This window comes from Rhopalosiphum maidis, chromosome 3 (genome assembly GCF_003676215.2).
Source record: "Rhopalosiphum maidis isolate BTI-1 chromosome 3, ASM367621v3, whole genome shotgun sequence".
Taxonomy (NCBI): Eukaryota; Metazoa; Arthropoda; class Insecta; order Hemiptera; family Aphididae; genus Rhopalosiphum; species Rhopalosiphum maidis.
The window spans coordinates 57,094,348-57,117,198 of NC_040879.1; the positions used below are offsets into that span (position 1 = coordinate 57,094,348).

The 22,851-nt window shown below is 29.8% G+C and overlaps 1 protein-coding gene across 2 annotated transcripts in view; it reads left to right on the plus strand.

Annotated features, from left to right (window-relative positions):
• The first annotated feature begins 3,174 nt into the window (after window positions 1–3,174).
• The window catches only part of LOC113556591, a 62,763-nt gene continuing 43,086 nt past the window's right edge, over window positions 3,175–22,851 (plus strand). The window contains exons 1-3 of one of the 2 annotated variants that reach the window (XM_026961636.2): window positions 3,175–3,329; window positions 3,633–3,741; window positions 12,430–12,798. In XM_026961636.2, the coding sequence (XP_026817437.1) occupies window positions 12,510–12,798 (289 nt within the window). In that variant the 5' untranslated portion in view covers window positions 3,175–3,329; window positions 3,633–3,741; window positions 12,430–12,509. Of the gene's footprint in view, window positions 3,330–3,596; window positions 3,742–12,429; window positions 12,799–22,851 lie in introns of those variants that run through there. The other variant, XM_026961637.2, reaches the window with a different exon arrangement.

Consider the following 22,851-nt stretch of genomic DNA (forward strand, 5'->3'; position numbering starts at 1 on the left):
AATAATAATTAACAATATAAAAATATACATTAAAAAATCAATTGACAATAATTTTGATAAGAAGAATTTTATAATATTTCAACTGAAGCAAAAAGTAAACGATAATGGTCTGGTTACATCTTATTAACGTATAAGCAAAATCCATAGTTTTTAACCAATTTACACCAAATTTAAATTTGGTACATATATTATTCGGGATTTCAGATGGGTCGTAAGAGTACTATACTTAGTATAGTACTTAGATATGTGTAGCAGCTATTATGCATAATATTCTGTATGCCTGGCTGAGATCTTTAGAACCAAAAAATGCTCGACCGATTTTGACGATCCTAGGAAGGTTGAACCAATTCTTTTGCAGGCATGGCTTACCAGATATTAATAATATTAAAATCATAATTGTATATTTATTTATTTCTGTTTGCGATTGATTAAATGTAAGAAAATGAAATTAAGAATATACTGTAGGTGTAGGATTCCCTATCTTAAAATAATAAATAATTAAAAAAATACAGTAAATTATGAACATTGAAATATAAAAATATTTTTTGATAAAACATCCTAGTGGGTGTATTTAAAACAAAAAAAATACTGAGGAGTTACCTAGGCGAAGCAAACAGGAGCAAGACGCGTGAAGTTCTTTCTCCCCTAATATAAATATATATGATATATCATTTAGTTGTTTTGGGCAAAATCGTTTTTTATTTCGTACTGTTTTATCAAATTTAGGTTGGCCCTTAGCCACGCCACAAATACCACCCACCCTACAATAATAATAATAATAGGCACGAGTGACGATGCCGGATGACTGCAGTATTATAATGAAAATATTGTAGTAAAACAATATAGATAGAATTATATAGTGCACGGTATTATATTTTAAACGGCGTATATAAAGGCGGCTGATTGTTGTTCGCCGTCTGCAGCAATAACGGGGGCCTGATTTGATTCCGGTTCACTAGATTATAATATTGTGGACGAGCACTACACCACACTGCTCTCGCACGCACGACGCGTAGCAGTATTATTAACAAACAAAACAAACAATAAACACATAATTCACAAACGACTCGTGATGCGATGACGATAACGCCACGCGTCGCGTCTCCTCGGTCGACAATAATGAGCACCACCGCCGACATCGGCGCTAATTGTTTTTTAATTACCTAACGTGTGCTGCGCCGTATCTCTGTGTAAAATATACGCTAGCGACGCAGTTCGACACGCCGCCAATATTATTATAATATACAGCGTGCGTAGGCGCGAATTGCCTAAGTGTTTTGGGTGGACTCGATTACCCTCCCCCACCCGATAATATTGATTAAAAAAAGTGGTAAAAATAATATTATCGATGACATTCAAGTAATTGTGTTTTACATATTTATTGTACAATAGGCTATTGTATGCAAACTTCGGATCATATATTATAATTATTATCTTACAAAATTTTCTACAAGAATATAAACAACAATTCTTATCGTCGGTTATGTATACGAGTATATATTACATGTGCGTTTTTCATCTATATCATAAATACTGCACCGTCTACATCTACCAAAAGAAACAGCAACAAAATCTTAAATCATTTTTTTCTTATTAATTTACTGAGTTTAATTTAAAAATTTTAGAAAAAAAAATCATATATTTACCTACTATTATTAGTACACTTACTTGATTTGAAAAGAATCGAAGTAGTTGTTTTTATACCTCCCTCCCTTATTCATGCCAATGTGTATAGCTGTAAATACTTATCATATTTTATCGTATTATTGTATGTAATACGTTATGTGTATAATGCATTATATACCTATCGTATTATACGTATATAGTATACTGTATACATATACATATATATATATATATATATATATATATATATATATATATATATATATATATATATATTAACGTATACAGTGTATACAATAGTGGAAAAGTAGTTATATTATTTATCGATTTGATTACATTAACAATTAACGGTGGCCGTATATAGTTAATGTATGACATGTCCACGAAATCGAGTGCGAGAGTTTAAAACGGTTTAACCGAGTTAAATTTATGATACATTCGTTTAATATGTATAACGTTAAACGACGAAACGGCACACACACACACACACACGCGCGCGCGTATACACGCACACACACGCACACACAAACACACACATAGCACTAACGTGCGTATATATGCATAATTATTTACGGTTTATGCAAAGTAATTTATATAAGTAACGGTCATTTATAATACGGTGCAGTTACGGGGAATAATACCGTTTATTATGGTATCGGTGAAGTGTACGGCAACAACAACAACAGCAGCAGCAGCAGCGGCGGCGGCGGCGGCGGCAGTTGTAGCAGTAGTAGTGTAATATAGTATATTATAATATTATTATGTAGTTTATTTCTCGACTATAATAATATAATATAATATTGTAGCGGTTGAGGTTTCGGGCCGGAGGAGCTATATAATATTATTATCGCACACGCGCGGCAGTAAGTAATAATATTCTGTCCGAAAGCCAAGAATCGGTCCGCCGCCACCGCCACCGCCGCCGCCGCCGCGCACCGCGTTAGGCCTCGACCGTCGCCACCTATATACATAACAATATTATATTGTATACATATAACATTTATTCGTCTCTCAGGTATAACAACGCGCCGCGGATATCGCATAAGGCGTAAACGGCTATCGTTTGCCGATTAATCTCGGATCGGTGTCGTTGCATATAGCTGCGGTGGCGGGGAAGGGAGTAGCGGGAGGGATGTGGTCGTCGTGTACACGCGGCAATCTATCGTCGTTATTATATCGTTATTATTTGTTGTTGATCGCGGCCCGCGATCGTTCTTCGGCGGAGATTAACTCGCGACGGACGTTGCACCTGCACCGGTGGCAAGACCGGACCGGACCGCGGGCCAGCGATCGGCACCGGAAGAGCGTCGCGCCGACGACCACGGCGACCGTTACGTTTCCACCGCCGGCAGCCAAAGCGCCCCCGTTCGCGGCGCTGGGTACACCGACGACTGGTGGCGGTGCACGCGTGTTGCCGTCGCCGGGCGGGCGGGCGGGTAGGCGGCAACATCGGTTCGGTTGTGTGCGTCCGTCGTGGTGTCGTCGTCAGTTCCCTCCAATCGTCGGTCCGCAGAGTCGTCCTGCACGGGGTGCTCGCTGCTGCTCCGGCCCTGCGGCGCACGCCGGTCTCGTCTCCACGACTATAATATTAATACGTTTATCGCTGCCACACGTTATTGTAGTGTACGATAACGTATTATTATATGACCGTCTCTCGGCGCACAATATCGTCATCGTCGTAATGTCTTGCGCAATATTGTAATGTAATAATATATATTATTTTAATTATTTGCATAATTATTATTGTTGTTAGTGCTATCAAATCATCACGCGCGAGATCAATTGAGATCTTTTTTTTATTCTCTGCAAAATTTAACGGCTCAACACAAAAGTATAATATACATCGCACGTGATGTTTAAAATTTAAATTGTAACGTATTATTATTATAAGTGTATAATATTATTACGCTGTATACGGTGTACCACTGCGATTGAAAATTAATCGAACTATTTTGTCGTTTCACGACGTTTTGATAAAAAAAAAAAAAAGTCCGATGTCGTTTTAGATTTTCCCGCGGAACGCGGCAATGACGACGACCGAGCTGGCGGATGACAGTGTCGAGAGATCGTGCAAGCTGGACGTCGATGATGGATCGCACGCCAGTCGCGGTTAAAGTGAGTAATATATTTTTAATCTATATTCTATAGTATAGTATACCTACTCGTAATAAAATATCATAATAATATCCATACAAGTCATACAACTATATTATTATTGTGTTTACCATATGTATAATTAAGATATTATTATTATTTATTTATAATTAAGTCGTATACAATACTAATGTATGCAATTGATTATCTACACGTGTATATAATATATAAGCAAAATGAAGTTTCTCTGCTTTTAATATTTTTAAATTTAGTAATGTGTGTAAACCGTTACATCGTTGACGACGACGTTTACTACCGGCCCGCAAAGACTTTCTTAGCCGGCTAACTATCGCTACGTGTTGTACCTTATATTATATACTTACACGTAAAAAAATAATAATAATAAAAACTTTTTTTTTTATTATTATTTTTCTTTTAAACTTTTTTTCCTCTTTTATTTCTTTACTATTACTATTATCGTTGCAAAGACGGAAACACGCAGTAGAGATTCGCACTTGTTATTATTACTACTGTATTTCCCGCTGCATCTCCTACCGTTTATATATACGTGTACGCGCGCGCGCGTGTGTGTGTATAAATAGATATATATATAATATAAGCACACGCTCCCACAAAAAGAAAAAAGAGAGAAAGAAATAAAAATCAAAAGTTAAATAAATAAAAGGAGGCTAGCGACGTATTCGTATTACAGCTACTATATTATTCTCTTTTGTAGTATTCCCGGTCTCGACATCGCAACGTCCGGGACGTGGCTATTACTAGCTACCTTATAATAAAATAACGGTGGAGGAGGTCAATATAATATTTTATTTGTGATAGTATAAATAAATACCTAGTAACAACGTCAGCCCCCATAGACAATATAATAGTTATAAATTTATAATATTTGAATACCATAATTTAACTCTCCATGTTCCGTCTCTTGAACATTTTAACGGGGTCTGTTATAATATAATGATATAGTATAATATTTTTATTATTATTATCAATGTCAATCGCTATTATACATGTGTGGGACGAGCTAGATTTAATACGTTAATTTTTTTTCCTCCGAGTTATATATACTATATAAATGCAAAACTTGACAACACAAGTAAAATATTAAATTGCTTGAGATAATAATTCTTTATACTTTTTGAGGGAATAAAGTTTTTAATGAAATAAGTATAATTGTATTGTTCAGTATACAAATTCATGAAGTCGGTTAATAAGAAACAAATTGTTTGGATATTAGGAGTTAAATTACATTTTTTTATTACAATAACAATGTTTTAAATTTTGTTTGATAATAATGTTATTAATTTATTAAACAATGTGATCATACACATAAATTAAAATATATTTTGTTAAAGCGATTATTTTATGTAAAATAAATGTAAATCTTCATTGAAATGTATTAAAAGTTATAACTCGTGATGATTTTTTATAGTAGTAGTTAATATTTAATTTTGTTATTCTTTTTTTTTTTTTTAGTGTATACAATAATATAAAATCAGATGAAATATATATTAAGGAATGAATATGTACATAATAAGCTGGTAAAGTAGTAAAATAAAAATTTGTTTAGAAATAAGAATAAATAAAAGTTTTTAGAACACATATACATTCAAACATTTCAATTTTTACAACATATGAGTCCCCTTTTTGGTAAAAAAATCTACGACCTGATTTTATTTTCCATTATTCCGTTTAATTTTCAATTTTCTTGTTTTGTTGTAAAATAATTTATAGTACGATTTATGTACATATTTATGTTGTGTTGTATATTTTGAATTATTTTTATTACTTATATATTATATTATTATGCATATTATGTAGTTGACTATGGATTTACCTATATTAGTAGTTAAAATAATTAGTACTCATACATATTACAAAACACATTAGTTTTTTTTAAAACTCGGATTTATTACGTTCTGGACCTGGAGTTCAATAATCGTTAATATTATAGCAGTAGAGTTGAAAAATAGCTGTTACAGTAAAATGGTTATTATTATATTAACCTTTTTTAAATTATATATTAGAATTGCATTGCATTTTACATTCTAAGCAAATGAGAGATGAACATACTCATTTAATAATAACGTGTATTAAAATAAGTATTACATTTTTGTTTTTAATTTCCTATTTCGAGGTTGGTTTTAGATAGAAAATTGGATCTAGTTTGAATTTAAAAGAAATCAATATTTAAAATTCCCATAATTTGTTCTTATATATTGGTATAAAATATAAAATATACATATGCAAATTTTTTTTATATATATTTAAAGTTAGAATTTTGGCGGGATTTATCAAAATCGCAAAAATGTGCAAACTATTTCGTAGTTAGAAATTCATAAAAATAATTTTTATATTTAAGATATTAAAGTTTACTAAATAAATATTTAAATTTAAAAATTTAAAAAATATGTATACACAATTATTTTTATATGAATTTAAGGTTAAAATTTAGAAATAGTACATGTTTCAATTAAAAATAACAATGTTAGATATTTTGTTATAATTTAAAAACATTATTCGAAGGGAACATTTACGTATGTAATGAATGTTTGTATACGGCATACGCAATAGCATATTCAAAATAAGTAATTTAATTTTAAGATATCACCTATTTATACCATAAAACTATTCACACTTTTTTACGATACGATGTTATTGATTCAACAATTTATGACAATAATATAATAATATGATATAAATTATATTTATTATTATTATAATAATTAGAAAATAAAAAACATGCAATATTTTTAACAAAAATAAAAACAATATACTGTAATACTAATTGTAAAATGAATTACTTATATAGCAATGTTAAAAAACATATCATGAAATGTTTTTAGTGATACAGATTGACAGGCTGTCTCCGCTCAGAATCGTTTCTCTTATACAATGGTATATCATTGAATTAAAATTTAATACGTCCATTATATTGACCTTCTGGACACCTACTATACTATTAAATATATTAAAATAAAATCTCACATTAAAATGTAACCTGCTATTACCGTGTAATAATACGAGTACGTTTGTATAAAAATATCTATTTTGTTCAAAGTTTATAAGGTATAATATATATTTATCATAAATGGATAATATTTTCATTATTATTAGATATTCACTGAATTTAAATATATTATCTAGTAATACATAATTAATTTATCGGACCTCGCAATCACCTGATTTATGTATATATATATACATAATAAAGGTACGTATAGAAGTGTTTGTTTAGTAAGAAACAAGTTCTACAATTAATATAATTAATATCAATTATATATCGTCATGCACTAACTTACATCACAATCTGAGGACATTAAACGCTTATTTTGTATAAATGCTAATTTTTATTTTAAATTTGAACCGAAATTATTAGAATAAAAGATTGATTATACAGTTCATAATTTATTTTACACTAAAAAGTGGTTAATTTCTTGTTTAAAGAGGAGCTCGATTATATTTATTAACTGTTCATTTGTTTATATTTATTTGATATTTCTACCAGTACTAATTTAAAATTAAAAAATAAGCATTAAATACAATTTGTAATCAATAGTCATGGTGCTGCATTAAAATGGATATTTTTTATTTTTCTGAAAAAAATGAATAAAAACATATATTATTACAAAATCAATACTTGCGATCATAGTTTATAACGATTTAATGTAAATTTATAACCAATAAGGAAATAACTAATAAGTAATGACATAAATTATTTCTGTCTTCGTTTTAATAAATTTTATATTGAACATTGTTATGTTTTATTCTTCTGTAATACTTAGTGTAACCTAAATAATACGAATTATTTTGATCATATAATATAATCATTAATAGGGTGGTGCGTCTAAAATGTTAATTGAATTGGTTAAAATAATTTATTACAAAGCATAGAAGTTATAACACATCACCTTATTGTATATTGTCGCATTGAGCTCCCAATTTTCAATTTTTATATCTTAATAATAACACTGTATCTTGATATAAATATCTATGTATATTAACTTTATGTAAGACTATCAATTTTTATAACACAGGTTGCGGGTACTAGATACTAGTATTAACTATTTTTCTCAAAAATCGAAAAATATAACAATGCCATGTGTCCGGACTTAGGCACGAGAAGGAAAACTTTTCACTCGAATAACTGTTATTCGGTGTTAATGTTACCTTCACGGTCCCATTGCTTGTATTCCTCTTTCAGTTTTACTTTTCACCACACCCTCTGACTATATAAGACCCACTATGCTACTGCTACTATGTTTACGATTATTATTTTACTGCCGTCGCTGTACTGTTGTTAGTACTTTTTTTTACTACTGCCGTCATTGTTATTATTATATTATGGCTTTTTGCTTTGCCACCGTTAACTCTCCCTCCAATCCAGTTTTGGTAAACGTGCAAAGAAATTTATACATTTAATATTTATACGTATATATAGAGTATCAACAGATTACCTTTATACTAAAACTTCTATTATTAATTTTATTTTTTTAACTAAATCTATTATTGTTACCATTTTAATTATTAATGTTTAATTAATTATTATAACTGAAAAAATACCATACTTATTCATACGTTTATATTGACGTATACGTAACATGGTGATGTCGGTATAAGGTTATATGGATTTAGTATACTCGTAATATGTCTGTTACATAGTAGCATAATATAACGATAATAATTACGAGTATCAACCGCATAATCCACGACGCGCGCATACATTCTCAAGGGACTATCACTAATATTATTTACCTTATTTTATAGTTGTTGTTATTATATACATTAATACATTAAATACAATAGCAGACTCAGCAGATGGAGAGAAAACCAACTCGCGCGGTAGTAGAATTTTGGTAGTATACATAGTGCCTATATATACGAGGTAGCGACCGCAGCAACGAATATAATAATAAAAGTAATCCTATGCAGCGCTGTCCTGAAGATAAAATTTGGGAATGTGAAAACGCACAAAATAATGTTGGAGTGTATAACACACGTTAGCTGAATAAAGTTATAATCAGTCACGCTCAATCAAACGACGTGTTAAATAAACGTGTTACCATTACCATAGTTTAATTTTATTATTATAATAAACTCAGGGTGTATAGACAACTTTTACCGGTTAGGTCTTTGGTGTAATTTATTTGTTTACTAATGATAGAATCATTTACAAATAATTTGAAAGAATAAACTATATTGTATTTGTATTTGTACATTTTATTTAAACATTTAAAAGAAAATATAAATATAATTACTCGTCGTAGAAGACGCGTAGATATAAAACATTACAAATATTTCTAAATTTCGGATAGTTATTGATAAACATCACAATTTCAAAAAAAAAAAAGAACTTGATGTAATAACACAGTTGATTAATGGGAACTATATAGTATATATATATACCATGATTGTTCTATGCCTATGTATATTATTGTATATTTATGAATATAGAGTTTGGACGTGGGGACATTTGGACGTAAAAAAATATATAAAGAAAATAAATAATATTTTAATAGATTATCAACAAAATGTATTAATCTAACCTAAAAATTGTTCAAAAGTATGGCACTAGAACTAAAATATCATTTTTACGCGGAATCGCTCAAAATATTTCTCTACATTAAAATAAAATGTTGATCATTTTTTAATATTTATTACATAAGATAATAACTATAACTATTAATAATAAGCTATAAATAACTATAAATAACTATTTATGTTTGAAATTCATAAAGTTTTTAGATATTTTAATCAATAAACAATTTTTTTATATATTTTATATATATTTTTAATAAAAATATAAATATAAATATAAATATAATTAATACAAATAACTTTTTTTGATATTGTACTTTAATTGTTGGTGTACCTATTATAAATTATAATAAAACATTTGATTTATATATATTTTTGATTTAAATATTTTATATTCATTTTTGACTTATTATAATAAATACAAATATTATAAATGGTTTATTATTAATTTTATTTACTGATTTATATATATATATATATATATTTTTTTTTTTTGATGTCCAATTGTCCTAGATCGTTTTATATAATATACAAAATATTTATAAAAGTAATGTTACCTATAGTAATGGGATGTGATGTGATATTAAAAATTAGATAATTCAGTAATTGCTATTTGTATGACGATTATTATCACTACTATTTGTCATACTTGTGATATTCTGTATTTCTGTAGTACTTATAGTAAGTTATTAATTGTTTTATTGTTATACACAGAGTATCTGTAGTATATACAAGTTTATAATAATATATGTTAAAAGCATATTTATTTGGTTGAGTATATTTTACATCTATATACTTGATTTAAAAAATTATAATAATCGAAGGTTAGGTAAAATCTTTTTGTAAATATTGTTGTATTATATTGCATATGGTTTTAGGTCTTCGTGAGATGACTTCAGTACCTAAATCACATTAATGGGAGTGAATAATAATTATCATATTAACTACGATTAATTTATATTGTATTCTAACAAAGATAATGAGAGGAGTTTTTAGTATTCTTTTTCTATTTTAATAAATATACTTCAAATTTACAATTCATTTTTGTTATTAAATTATTACATTTTTAAGTTTATAAAGATAGATTGTATATTATAAATAAAAATTTTAAGCCTCCGTAACTTTGTTTTAGTTGGCATGTATTTTAATATACAATAAACATCTACGATAATTTCATAATATATAATAACTATTTCTCAGTAAGTTTGGTTAGTTTTTACAAAACAATGTATAGTTTACTATTTTATAACTTTCAGAATAGTATCTATTAGCGATTTTTAATGAAAAATTACGGTATAAAACAATTTGAGAACAATTTTATATTCTTCAATAAAATGTGTTTAAAAATACGGAACATTTTTTAACGACCTGATGGAAAATTTATAAAAAAAGTGCATACATAGTATTTTTCGTAAGTTTTTACGATTTTATGCCACGATTTTATCAAAAGTCAAAGAAATGTAATAAAGACGACATTATGTTTCTAGAACATTCGTCTACGTAGGTATTTTTAGAAAAAACAAAAAAACCATTATAGAATCAATGTATTAATAATGGAATAGAATATAGAATATAATAAATTTTATATTATTTATTTAAACGTGCAATGTAATTTAATTCAATAATTCTAGTTCAGTTCTGTCGGGGTAAAAATAAAAATAATTGTATATCGTGCATTCTATATTATATTCATATGAACATAGGTAATCGTATATATTATTATTAAAGTCATCACCCTACGCCTCCGCCTTGTATTTCGAAATGGGGTAACATATCTGACAAGTATAACAATAATGACGTGATGATCATAATATATAACACATACCCTTACACACATACTTATATATACTTACAGGATGATTCACCAAGTATGTCACTTCAATTTTTCCTTTAATAATGAACATTTTTCATCCTCTATTTTATAGTAAATCTTAAAGTAGATCAATTTTTTGAAAATTTTGATGTCCCTAGTTCAGAATATGAATGAATAATTTTTCAGTTGTTTAGATATTAATACTAGGATAAAATTCTTTAAAAAAAAAAATTACAAGAACATAAAACCGATGTATTACTGATGACTACTGTCTCTAGTATTTATTATACTTAGACTATTTCTACAAATTAAAAATGTTAACAGATTAATATTATTTACTAAAATGTTCACATCGCCTAGCCTCCATATCTTGCATACCCATTACCATAGACTTATTATTCTTAGTACTCAAAATAAAATAGCATAACAAATATTCATTTGAATTTGAATTTTGGACGTCAAATTTTTCAGAAAAATAATCTGTTTATTAGAAAAGCAGAAGTTTTTATTTTCACGGGACACTTCCTAAATACAACAAAAAATCTTAAGATTTTTAAAATACAGTCTTTTAGACGTATACCTACTAACAAACTGTTTAAAAATTTCAAAAATCACTATACATTACAGAAGAAAAAACGGGGGGTAAGCGCTCTCGGTGAATCATCCTGTATATATTATTATAGTACAACGACATGATAAATATATTTATATCATATCGTATATATTTGTGATGTACATGCCATGTCGCTGCGGCCGTATCTATATATTTTTCGTCCGCAAACATAAACAAACAGAGTAATGCATTATACAGGCGCTCGTGTATGTGTTTATGTGTATGCGTGTGCACGCGTACAACGAGAGCCCGATAGCGTCAACGTGAGCGGTTTAATACGGAAGTGTTGCGCATACGTCGCTCCATTCTCATATCCTTTGCGAGCAGCAGCAGCGGCAATGTCCGGTCTAAACGTTCGTATGCGTCGACCGTGCACCGTCGAGCCGCTAATGACCTGCCTGCCGGCGCGCGCGACAATCGCATCTACCTAGTATTATATACAGTGGAAGACCCGGGTATGGACAGGGGTGGGGCGGGATTCATGGGGTCGAGAGGACGAGTCCTATATATCGTAATGACGGCGGCGACGGCGACGCGGACGACGGCAGTTGGCGAGTAGCCAAAAAACGGTTGTTTAGCCGATAAAAATCAGGTTATTATTGCGTTATAAACAATTTTTTTTCTTCTTATTTTTCCACCCATACGAACACCGCACACCCCCATGTATATAATATGTATATATAATACACATCATCTCACCCCATCCTATATTTGTTATTGATTATAGATTCACGCATCGACGAGTACACGCCGAAATATAACGATATATCTCCATCCGATACATTTAATTCTATATTATTCATTATTATGACGACAAATGCGGCGATTGGTTTCTGCACCATGGTACTGATCACGTCCATCGCGCTTTGGAGTCTGGGATTGGCGTATGCTGGTAGAGAGGGACCGCCGCAGATACAGTCACCGTTTTTGTCTGTGATGCAGGATCGTCAGACGTATCTGGGTGACAATCCGTCGGAACCGAGTTATGATTCCGTGGGTGACGATGGTGATGACGACGACGACGACGACGATTTAGCTTATTCTGAAGACAACAGTAAAGAGGAACGTGAAGATCAGCTAGACCAGGATGATCCAGGTAATTTTAGAGATTTGATTTACGATAGTTTTCAAACACGCGATTGCATATGGTACCATGTTGTGTGCTAGTGTATTATACGACGTTTTGTATATACGACGGACCTACGGATACCGTTAGAGCGTGCCAAATTTTAAATGACTTTTATAATATGATACAAAAATAAAACGATATACCTATTACACTATGAAGATAATATTATAACAGATAAAAGTATTTAGAGAAACTTAATAACTGAATTCATACTATTTTATTTACTGTCTTGTAGAGATGAGCGCTAACAGTATCCTTAATGTATCCTTTACATCCATAAGGCACAGACGTTCGACTGATATTATATTAAGAATATATAATATATACCAATATATATTTATTATAATATTATATATTAAAATTTAAATCTAGATCTAATAATACCTACTCTCTTTTAAATTAAATTAAAGATATTTTATTTTGTAATGTATAAATGACAAAGAGATTCACAATGGTTCTTCAGTAATTTAAACTTGAACATAGTAGGAAAATATATTTTTCCGATACTATGAGATAAACTATGTTTTGTTACAGTAATAACTATTATTATTATTATTATTATTATTTATAAGTCATGTTTGGACGCGTAAAGCTTATAGTATGTGGATATTATCTATTGAACTAATTTAAAAATGTGTTTACTGCAATGTCGTTATTCTATATTACCGTTTAATCATATTATTAAATTTTTTGCTCTTAAATAAGGTTTAAAGTTTCACTAAACTTTTTCAAATAATGCTGAAAATGACATAAAATGCAGTTAACTGTTAAATTTTGACATTATCACTGAGATGATACCACATATTCACTTGCTTAAAAAAAAATCTCCCAGCCTAATTTCACATAGTTTTATATTCAAGATAAGATAAATGTATAAATAAATATCGCACACTTTTATTTCAGAAATGCGAATTTTTTTTTTGATTTTCTTTGAAGTTTCAAATGGAAATTTCATCTGGTTTATATTAAGTTTGTCCGTATTTTAAGTATATATTTTCCATCACTTTTTTCAGAAATATACAATAAATGTATTTACTAATAATAAAGTTGCACAGTCAATAAAAAGAATGAAATAATATATGTATACACATTACCTACACTCCAATATTTCCGTGATTTTTCATTTCAGTGATCTTAACTGGAAACATGGATTTTTTGAGTAATATTTCTTGATATCGTTGATTAGTTAATAATCAAAATAAATCATGCACAATTAATAATAGTAGTTGTGTGAACTTCATAATGTATCAATTGAGATAATAATATACATTTTAAAAATTTATTATTAAGTAAATTAAATTTATAATAACAATTGTTCTTAAAAAAAATTATTTATTTTTATTTTCATCTTTTCAAGATTTACTATGAACTAATGTTGTACTGATATGCTTTATTGTGTGTATGTGAGTGCTATAGTGCTGTATTCAAACATAAATTACCTTTGAAATTAATTGGTTTTCACATATTTGGTCTTCTGAATTGGTGTGTATATTATACACTCAGATGTTTTTATATACGTACCATTCCCGTTTCCTGTACTATATACTTTTACTACCTACGCGTATATTTGCACTAAATTAGTGAACTGACGCATGTAACCGCATATATCCCTTTAAACCACTCTGTAGGTACGTGTATTATATAATAAAATATAATTACATAGGTCCATATCATATATTATGATGTTGTATTAGTTTTATTTTCCTTACTATATTCATGCCCACATATCTACACAAAACGTATGGATATTTTTTTTACCTACTCAAAGGGATTGAAGTGGTGTAAATGGACAGGAGAGCATCTATATTAATTGTGTTTTCCAGACCTCTTCTCTATAGCTTATTTTAAAATGTTAACCTTTGTCGTTAAATTGTATTCCTTTATGCGTGCGCTGCAGATATACTTTCGTGTATTACTATAATGTCTTATAAAACCTAATGTCTATTGTAAAACTGTGGGTGAGCGATTCACGTGGTTGCCGAGAACGAAAGTTACGTGCAAAACTTTAAAACAGTAAATAGTGCCTATAATCTGTTTCACTATATACACTATATAGTATACAGATTCGATTTTATAGTACCGTGATTCCAGTCTATCTAAGATTATAAGCGCACCATACTCAACCAAATCGCGTTAAAATAAAGAACAGGAGTTATTATCGGCAAATATGTATTACATATAGGTATCTCGTCTCGTTTAGCCTTTTCGTATAACAGTATGACGGAAATTCCGCGTGGTAGCGCTTAGTATATAGACATAATAAAGTATACGACGAATCCAATACCATACGCGGCATGGGCGCGATAAAAATAAACGGATTATTGTTTGTTAAACGAACCGCTGTCGTACGCGTCGTAAACTACTAGAATAATGATAAAACTACTGTATGGTGGGTGGCGGCGCAGTGGTTGTGACGAACCGAATGGAGTAAATACGTTTAGCGTTTTCATAAATATATATGTAATATGTATATATATATATACACAGACACACATGCGTATATATATACACAGATATATACAGATATATACATAAACGCTAGAGAGTGGAGGTGTAGGAATCAAATGGAGGCGACAACTTACGTATAGGTAGGTACTATAGGTACGTAACGCCACCACGACGATATATGTACGAGTTGTTGGTATGGTGTGAGGGCGATGGGTGGTGGTGAAGGTTAGTTTATGTCGATCTACATCATCGTCGGCAGCCGTTTGATTGCAGAGTCACTCTCCCGCCCATCGCCGATTTCATCCCCCCCACCATGTGACAGAATACCGAAAAGCACCGGTGCGTACGTCAAAATATATATGTATATATATAACAATATACGGTTGTGGTGTATGCTTTACATACCCCCGGCTAACCCCTTGCCACACATATGTACAAATAAATAAGACGAGGAACGATTGAGGACACAGCAGTATATAAAATAATATATGAAAAAACGTAAAATCTACCGCGGCGTGGCAGCATTTGTTGTCTGAAGTAAAAAATAGCAAAAAGAAAAAAATAAAAACTAAAAAATAAGAATATTATAATATTATGTATATGCGCACGTAGAGTACATTATTATTATTATTTCGATATAGTGGCAACAGCAGCAGCAGTCGTCATCGCCTGGGGTAAATTAAAAGCCGACAGTCGACGCGTCGTTTAAATGATCACTACGGTTTTTAGTCAACAACGTCCGGCGGCGAGAAGAGTATATAGTGCATATAAAGAGAGGAGGCCGCCCCGCTGATGTCGTATTTACTCGGTTATTGTTTGTGTTACACGCGCGCGTAGGGTAGTAACGCGTTATTCGTATTCATATATTTCACATACAAATATTATATATATATATATTTATTTGTACACGCGGCGGTGGAAGTGTTGATGATGGATGCGCTTTAGTATTCATGAGGCTTGAACGGACGAGATGAAGGCCGGGCGGAGAGAAAACGGCAAAGAAAACTTTCCGCGTTGCTTGTGGCGCGCGCGCGGGGGACCGGCAGCAAAAACGCCACCGTCGCCACTGTACGTGTACATGTTATTATATTATTATACTACGAGGACCGCGTTATTATTAGGAACACCGGTACTGGTTTGTCAGACCACGATGATCGTTTCGACAGTCAGACCGCGGGCGCAGTCAGTGGGTAAGTAATTTAATAGTGTACATAAACATAATAATATGGCGTATAATAATATAATATATGAACTGTATACGCAGGAAGGTTGGTTGTTATAGCGTGGTTCGGGACGTGGCGGAACCGACAAAAAATAAATATCTAAACTTCGCGATTATCGCCGCCGAAACCGAGAGTTCCACAATATTATCAGAGTATCCGGTCGCAAAAAAATACCCACCCCATCGCATTTTCTGGTATTACTATACACGTTTAATACAGGTAGATTCCCACAGTGTATGGCGTCGATCCGGGACCGCGATTCTGCTAAAACTTCGTTCGTCCACTGCCGCCACCACCACCACCACCACCACCACCGTCGAGGCGACGACTCCTGCGGGGCGTTGATTGTAATACGTTTTTTTATTCGCCGCGCCGTCACTAACAGACGCAAACCTCGCAAGATATTTACGACGTCGCGGTGGTGTTGCGCTGCGAAACGTACACTGTATGTCTGTATATATAATATTATACCTATGTATAAAACCGTTATATCGTAATAGTAATATGCAATTACAATATCGAATATTATAATATAATGTAATATAGCAACGGTGTCGACGAATTTTAGTTTTTTATCACGTTTTGAGTCCCGCAAACGAAACCACCGCCGACCACTATAGGGATTTATACCGCACAGTTTGTGTACTATACAACGCCCGGTGAATTAGCGCAAATGTCGTTTGAGGAGGAAAATTATTTCACGAGTGCCCGCATATCTACCTACCTGTCTATACCTTCATACATATATACATATATACATACATACATACATTCATACATACATACATACATACATACATACATACATACATACATACATACATACATACATACATACATACATACGCACATACATTAAACATACATATAAATTTATATAGGTATTCATTCTATCGTCAGTGGTGGTTGTTTAGTGGTGCGTGGAAGTAACCCGCATATTGTGTGTGTAATAACGTATGAGGGACGAACAAGAGAGAAGCTAGACGAAAATCAACACAGGGACATAGCAGCGGCGGTAGTTGATGATTAGTCACCAATAGTGGAGTAATACGTATAGTACGACGACCGTTATATTATTTATTTTTTAAACGAATTATAGCGGTGTGCGGTCTGGTGAGTGATACAACCGATATTATATATATGGTTTATATTATATATCTCTTATACTATCATCGTTGCTCGTCCCGATCATTCAAGGTTTGTTCGAGTAAACGAGTCGTCTTGGGCAGTGTGTGAACGGAATATTTGTTTGTCTACGCCGATGAATAAATAAGCTTATTTTTTCCTGTTTTAATATATTATATATATAAATATATATATTGCACTATCACGTTACTGTAGCTCGAACATCTGTATACGAATATTATATTATGAAATATAATCGTATGTTAAATTGTATTATATAAATATATAATGTAACTGATGAACTATATAAATGCGTTCACCTCGAATTGTGCATAAAAACAAAACAATATATTTTAGTAAAATTTGTATAATACTTTACTGCATATTTTTGTTCGGTGTATATTCGGTGTACCTACATGTGTTTGGTAATAATTAAAACAAATTCAGACGGGTCATTGCTACAAATGAGTGGTTATATTGATCATCACGCTTTTCACAAATTCGTGTAGGTATTATTGTAGGCCACATACCGATATTATACAATACTGGTGCGGCGCGGTGGGTATTAAAGGCTAGGATTATTTTGTTATAATTAAATTTTTAGACTATATTGAATGTGTGATGAATTATCAGTTTTGTAACAAAAATCTGATATTTTAAATTCTGAACGGGGCAATGATTGTATGTTTGTATAAAAATAAACTATTTAGTTCTTTTTGTTGTTAACTTTTATTTTTTTTTCTCGTTGCCTTTTGGAGTGATAAAAGTGTTTTAATCTTCAACTTTAAGGGTTTATTCTAATAGTAAATCGAATTTAATTAGTACATCAGAGTATTAAGAATGTTTTAGACATAATATGCATTTAAAAAATATTGTTACCCTTTTTAATCTATTTATGTATATTAAATTGAATTGTTCTCTTTTTTTGATCTAAAAATATAAAAATATAATAAAAAATCTTTAGTAAATTATTTTGAATCACTTATTCATATAGATATTGGAAAATACTGAAAAAACATATGCACAATTGTCTTTTTTTTTATATTTAAAATTAAAATGTTGATAAAATCACATTTGTGTAGTTATAAATTCAAAAAATTTTAATTTTAATAGCTAAAGTTTGTAAATTAAATGCAAGATCTCTCATAAGTTGTTCTTATAGAAAATAGTAAACGAAAAATATCAAATATAATATATATATATATTAATATTTTATTTTTTAGACATATAAAGTTTAAATATTGAAGATATTTGTTTATTTAAAATAAAATATAATATTAAAATTTTAGTTATTTTGTTGCATTTAAAAAAATATTATTCACGGGTATTTTTTTTTATTGCATATCTTATTATTTACTATACAGTATACACAATTATATTTCCAAAATATTTAGATTAATTTTAAGCTACAGAACATTGATATTGACTTATAACTTATAAGTAATAACAGTTATTAATATTATATATGAAATAATATTATAATATGTGGAGTTTGGTTTTGGGAAAAAATAGTTTAACTTACTGCATTACTAAAAAAAAAAAAAGAACTACTAATAGCAATATAAATATGTAATATAAAATAACTTTAGAAATTTAGGACTATCAGATTAATTTTTTTGTATGCAATTATTTATTATTTAATTAAAATTTACCACAATATTAAGAAACACTCAACACTTAACGAACGAATTCCACCTTCCTTTTTTTTCTTAAGTTCAACCAAGTATAACTCTAACAAACAACTACAGTAAGAACTCTAGTAGTAACTACAGAATTTTCAGTATTTTTAACTGATATTTAATAATAGTTGTCAATGCTGTCACAATGATTAATTCTGAAAAACAGTAAATATAAAATTACTATGAAAAAAAAAAAAAACAAATATACTTCAAGAAGATTACGTATGTATACAATTTGCTGCTAACCTGATCATATTATGTGTATAACACATTGTATTTATTGGAATTAAAACGAGTTAAAACCTTGATGTCCCAATAATAATTAGTTGTATATTTATATGTAATAATATTAGTATATAATTTTAATTTTTTCTTACGCAGAGGATAAACCTCCTAACCTTGGATAGGGTTCAGTTTAAAGTACATCACAAAATAAATTATATTAATTTTTTATAAGTTTTTGATAAAAAATTAACCATATTGTCGCTTAGTCGTTTTATTCTAAGTTTCATTCTTTTGACAAAATCTTATGTCACCCAATATACTGTATCAATTTTAAATCATTTAAATTATAATTCAGTATTATTTGTAATTATTTTGTATTACATTACTAATAACTAATATATTATTTATAAAACGAGACGATAATAATTAATAATTATCTATCTTAATTGATACATTTTAATTGTTTCCTATTATTATGTCCAATAATAGTAAGCATTACGTATAATTTAGAAAACATAAAAATAAATTTTGCTTATTTATGATACAAAGAAAATATATTTTTAAATTTTTGTTCTATTTTTGTACTTTTTGACATTATTTAACAGATTTATAATTTAATATGTATGAATATATTGGTCATATTTTATTCTATTTATCATTCAAAAATATAATTATTGTACAATTTAAATATAGTTAAATAATTCTTGATTTTTTTTAACATATTTTAATTTATCCTATATGTAGATTTATAAACATTTTTCAAATGTAAATTGTTATTCATAAACAAGCATTGTTGGTAAAGATACCTACATATAGTAGTCAACTAATATTAAATGTGAAGTAAAAAATATGCAACACGCGCTGACCACTGTTTTCATTTAGGTATACGCAAATAAATGGGATGGGTCGATTAATATTGTTTTTTTTCGAAACTTATATTTCAACCGATACAAAAAAATATAATAACCATATAATCAATATAGTATCACAAATGCACAAGTACAATCAAATGCTATATATTAGTAATCGGTGATATTATTTGTATATTGTATCACGACTATTGTTGTTATCACATTATATGTGATTTACATGTATATATTTATTAGAATAGACGTCAGCTGGTGTATGGGTTATATTTTAATATCGGCTCAAATTTTTTTTATACTATTTATTATTAACGTTATTTTAATAGTTTAATATATTATTGCTTATTGTTTTTACATAGGAGTATCACTAGTATCAGATATTGGTAATAGGTGGTATTGGCCCATTCCTAGCACTGAAATAATGACGGAGGTAACAACAAATAACTTACTTATATTTTAAAACCATTGGAGTATTTAAAATTTCCCCATAAAAAAAGTCACCATTGTACAATACATTTTTTCTTTCCTATTTCCTATTTTCTATTTTTTAAATATGTTTTGTAACTAAAGAATACATGTTTAAACACATTTTTAATTTAATTTTTTGAGATTTTCAAAGTAATTAAGACATTAAAATTCCAGCCCTATAAATTGAAAATATATTTTATAATTATAAATTACAGATGTGAATAATATGTAATCTTTTATCTTTACAAGCTTTATTAGTTTAATCATAGTCTTTTTTTCAATTTTTTGATGATAAATAACTACTGTTTCTTATAATGTGTTTTAGTTAGAGCGTAAAATAATATAATTTTAATTTCTATGTTCTTTTAAAATAATTAGCTTCCGCGGCCAATTGACTGTAAAACAAATATGTACGCAGTATTTGCAATAATTATTTTCTTATATATTTTAGTACATCCTTTATTAATTACTATTATATAATTTTGGAAATTTGTACATTGTTGGTTACTGCAGCTGCCCCAATACCTATGCCATAAAGTATGTAATACGTAAATATTGTTAATATTAAATTTTATTTTATTTTTGCGGCTTGTATCGTGCGACGCGCTTAACATATACATATATTCAACATAATAATACGTCACACACTATTAATAACAACACATACAACATAATAATAATAATAATATGTTTGGGATTGTGCGGTGAGATTCGATCGATTTAAAGCCTCTGTGTGTTTACTCGCATCGCGACAACCGCCCGGAGACTTTAACAAGCTCCGGAGACGATAAGCGCAATAAACAGACGATCGACTTTATACACAAGTGAGAAGGGGGGTTATTCTGTCGATAAACACTATGGTGGTGATGACGACCGACATTGTGCGCCAATGATGAGATCGTCGATTATTGTAGTCACGTGTCGCTGAAACAACAGTGTTGATAATAATAAAAAAAAAAAAAACTAAAAAAAACCGTTCTGTTATCGGCCAAGATGCACCATATATTTATACACAAACTCACTCACACACTCTCTCACACACACACACACACACTGCAGCATGCTTGTATATATTTTTAGTATGTATTATAACAGCATGTAATAATTATACAGTCGACGATGGCGGGGAGGATGGTCGTCGTCAATCATAAAAGTGGTTTTTTGTTAATGCGAATGTCTACCATGACGGTGTACAAACATTATATCGACAACGAGATATCACCGAAAACGTTGTTCGTTGGTCTGCGCGTAGAGTTTAAAATATATGTATCTACTATACATCGGTTGTCCGTAAAACAATATGCTAGTATTCGTGACAGAATTTTAAAATAAAAAAAAAATGAAATAATTTTTAAATAAATAGAAAAAGAAAGAGAAAGACAGAGACAGAGCGTGCAAATAAGATAAATATAGGTAAACATGTATTATATTCGTAATATGTATAAATAATATACCGTGTTTTAGAACATTAAATATGTATAAGTTTTTCCTTGACTGGGTAGTGAGTGATGCCTTTTTATATACCGGACCTTATATGATTACATCGAGTTAATTAGTTTAGGGCGACCGTATTTAAAGAAGTAAAAAACGGCACTGACTTTTTCTGACATCATACCCAGCTCTTATTCCATCAACTAAACGACCGTGGTTACGCACAAAACCAAACCGAGAAGTCTAATTTCACGTACTTTATAAATTTGTTTATGTGTATCATGGCGATGAATATAATGTAGTTAACGTACATAAAAGTATTTCACTACTTTCACTTTAAGTGAGTAATAAAATAAACTAATAATGTAATAATTATTGTTAATGTATTTTTTTATTATAATCTTTGTATCTCATTTATTTTATAATAATTTTATCATAAAGCCCTGTCGAAAACACGTAGTTTTAATTTAATTTTTGAAATTGTATCACTATAATCAGTTTGATCATTTTGATTTGTTTCATAATTCATTATATAATACCTATGTATACTACTAT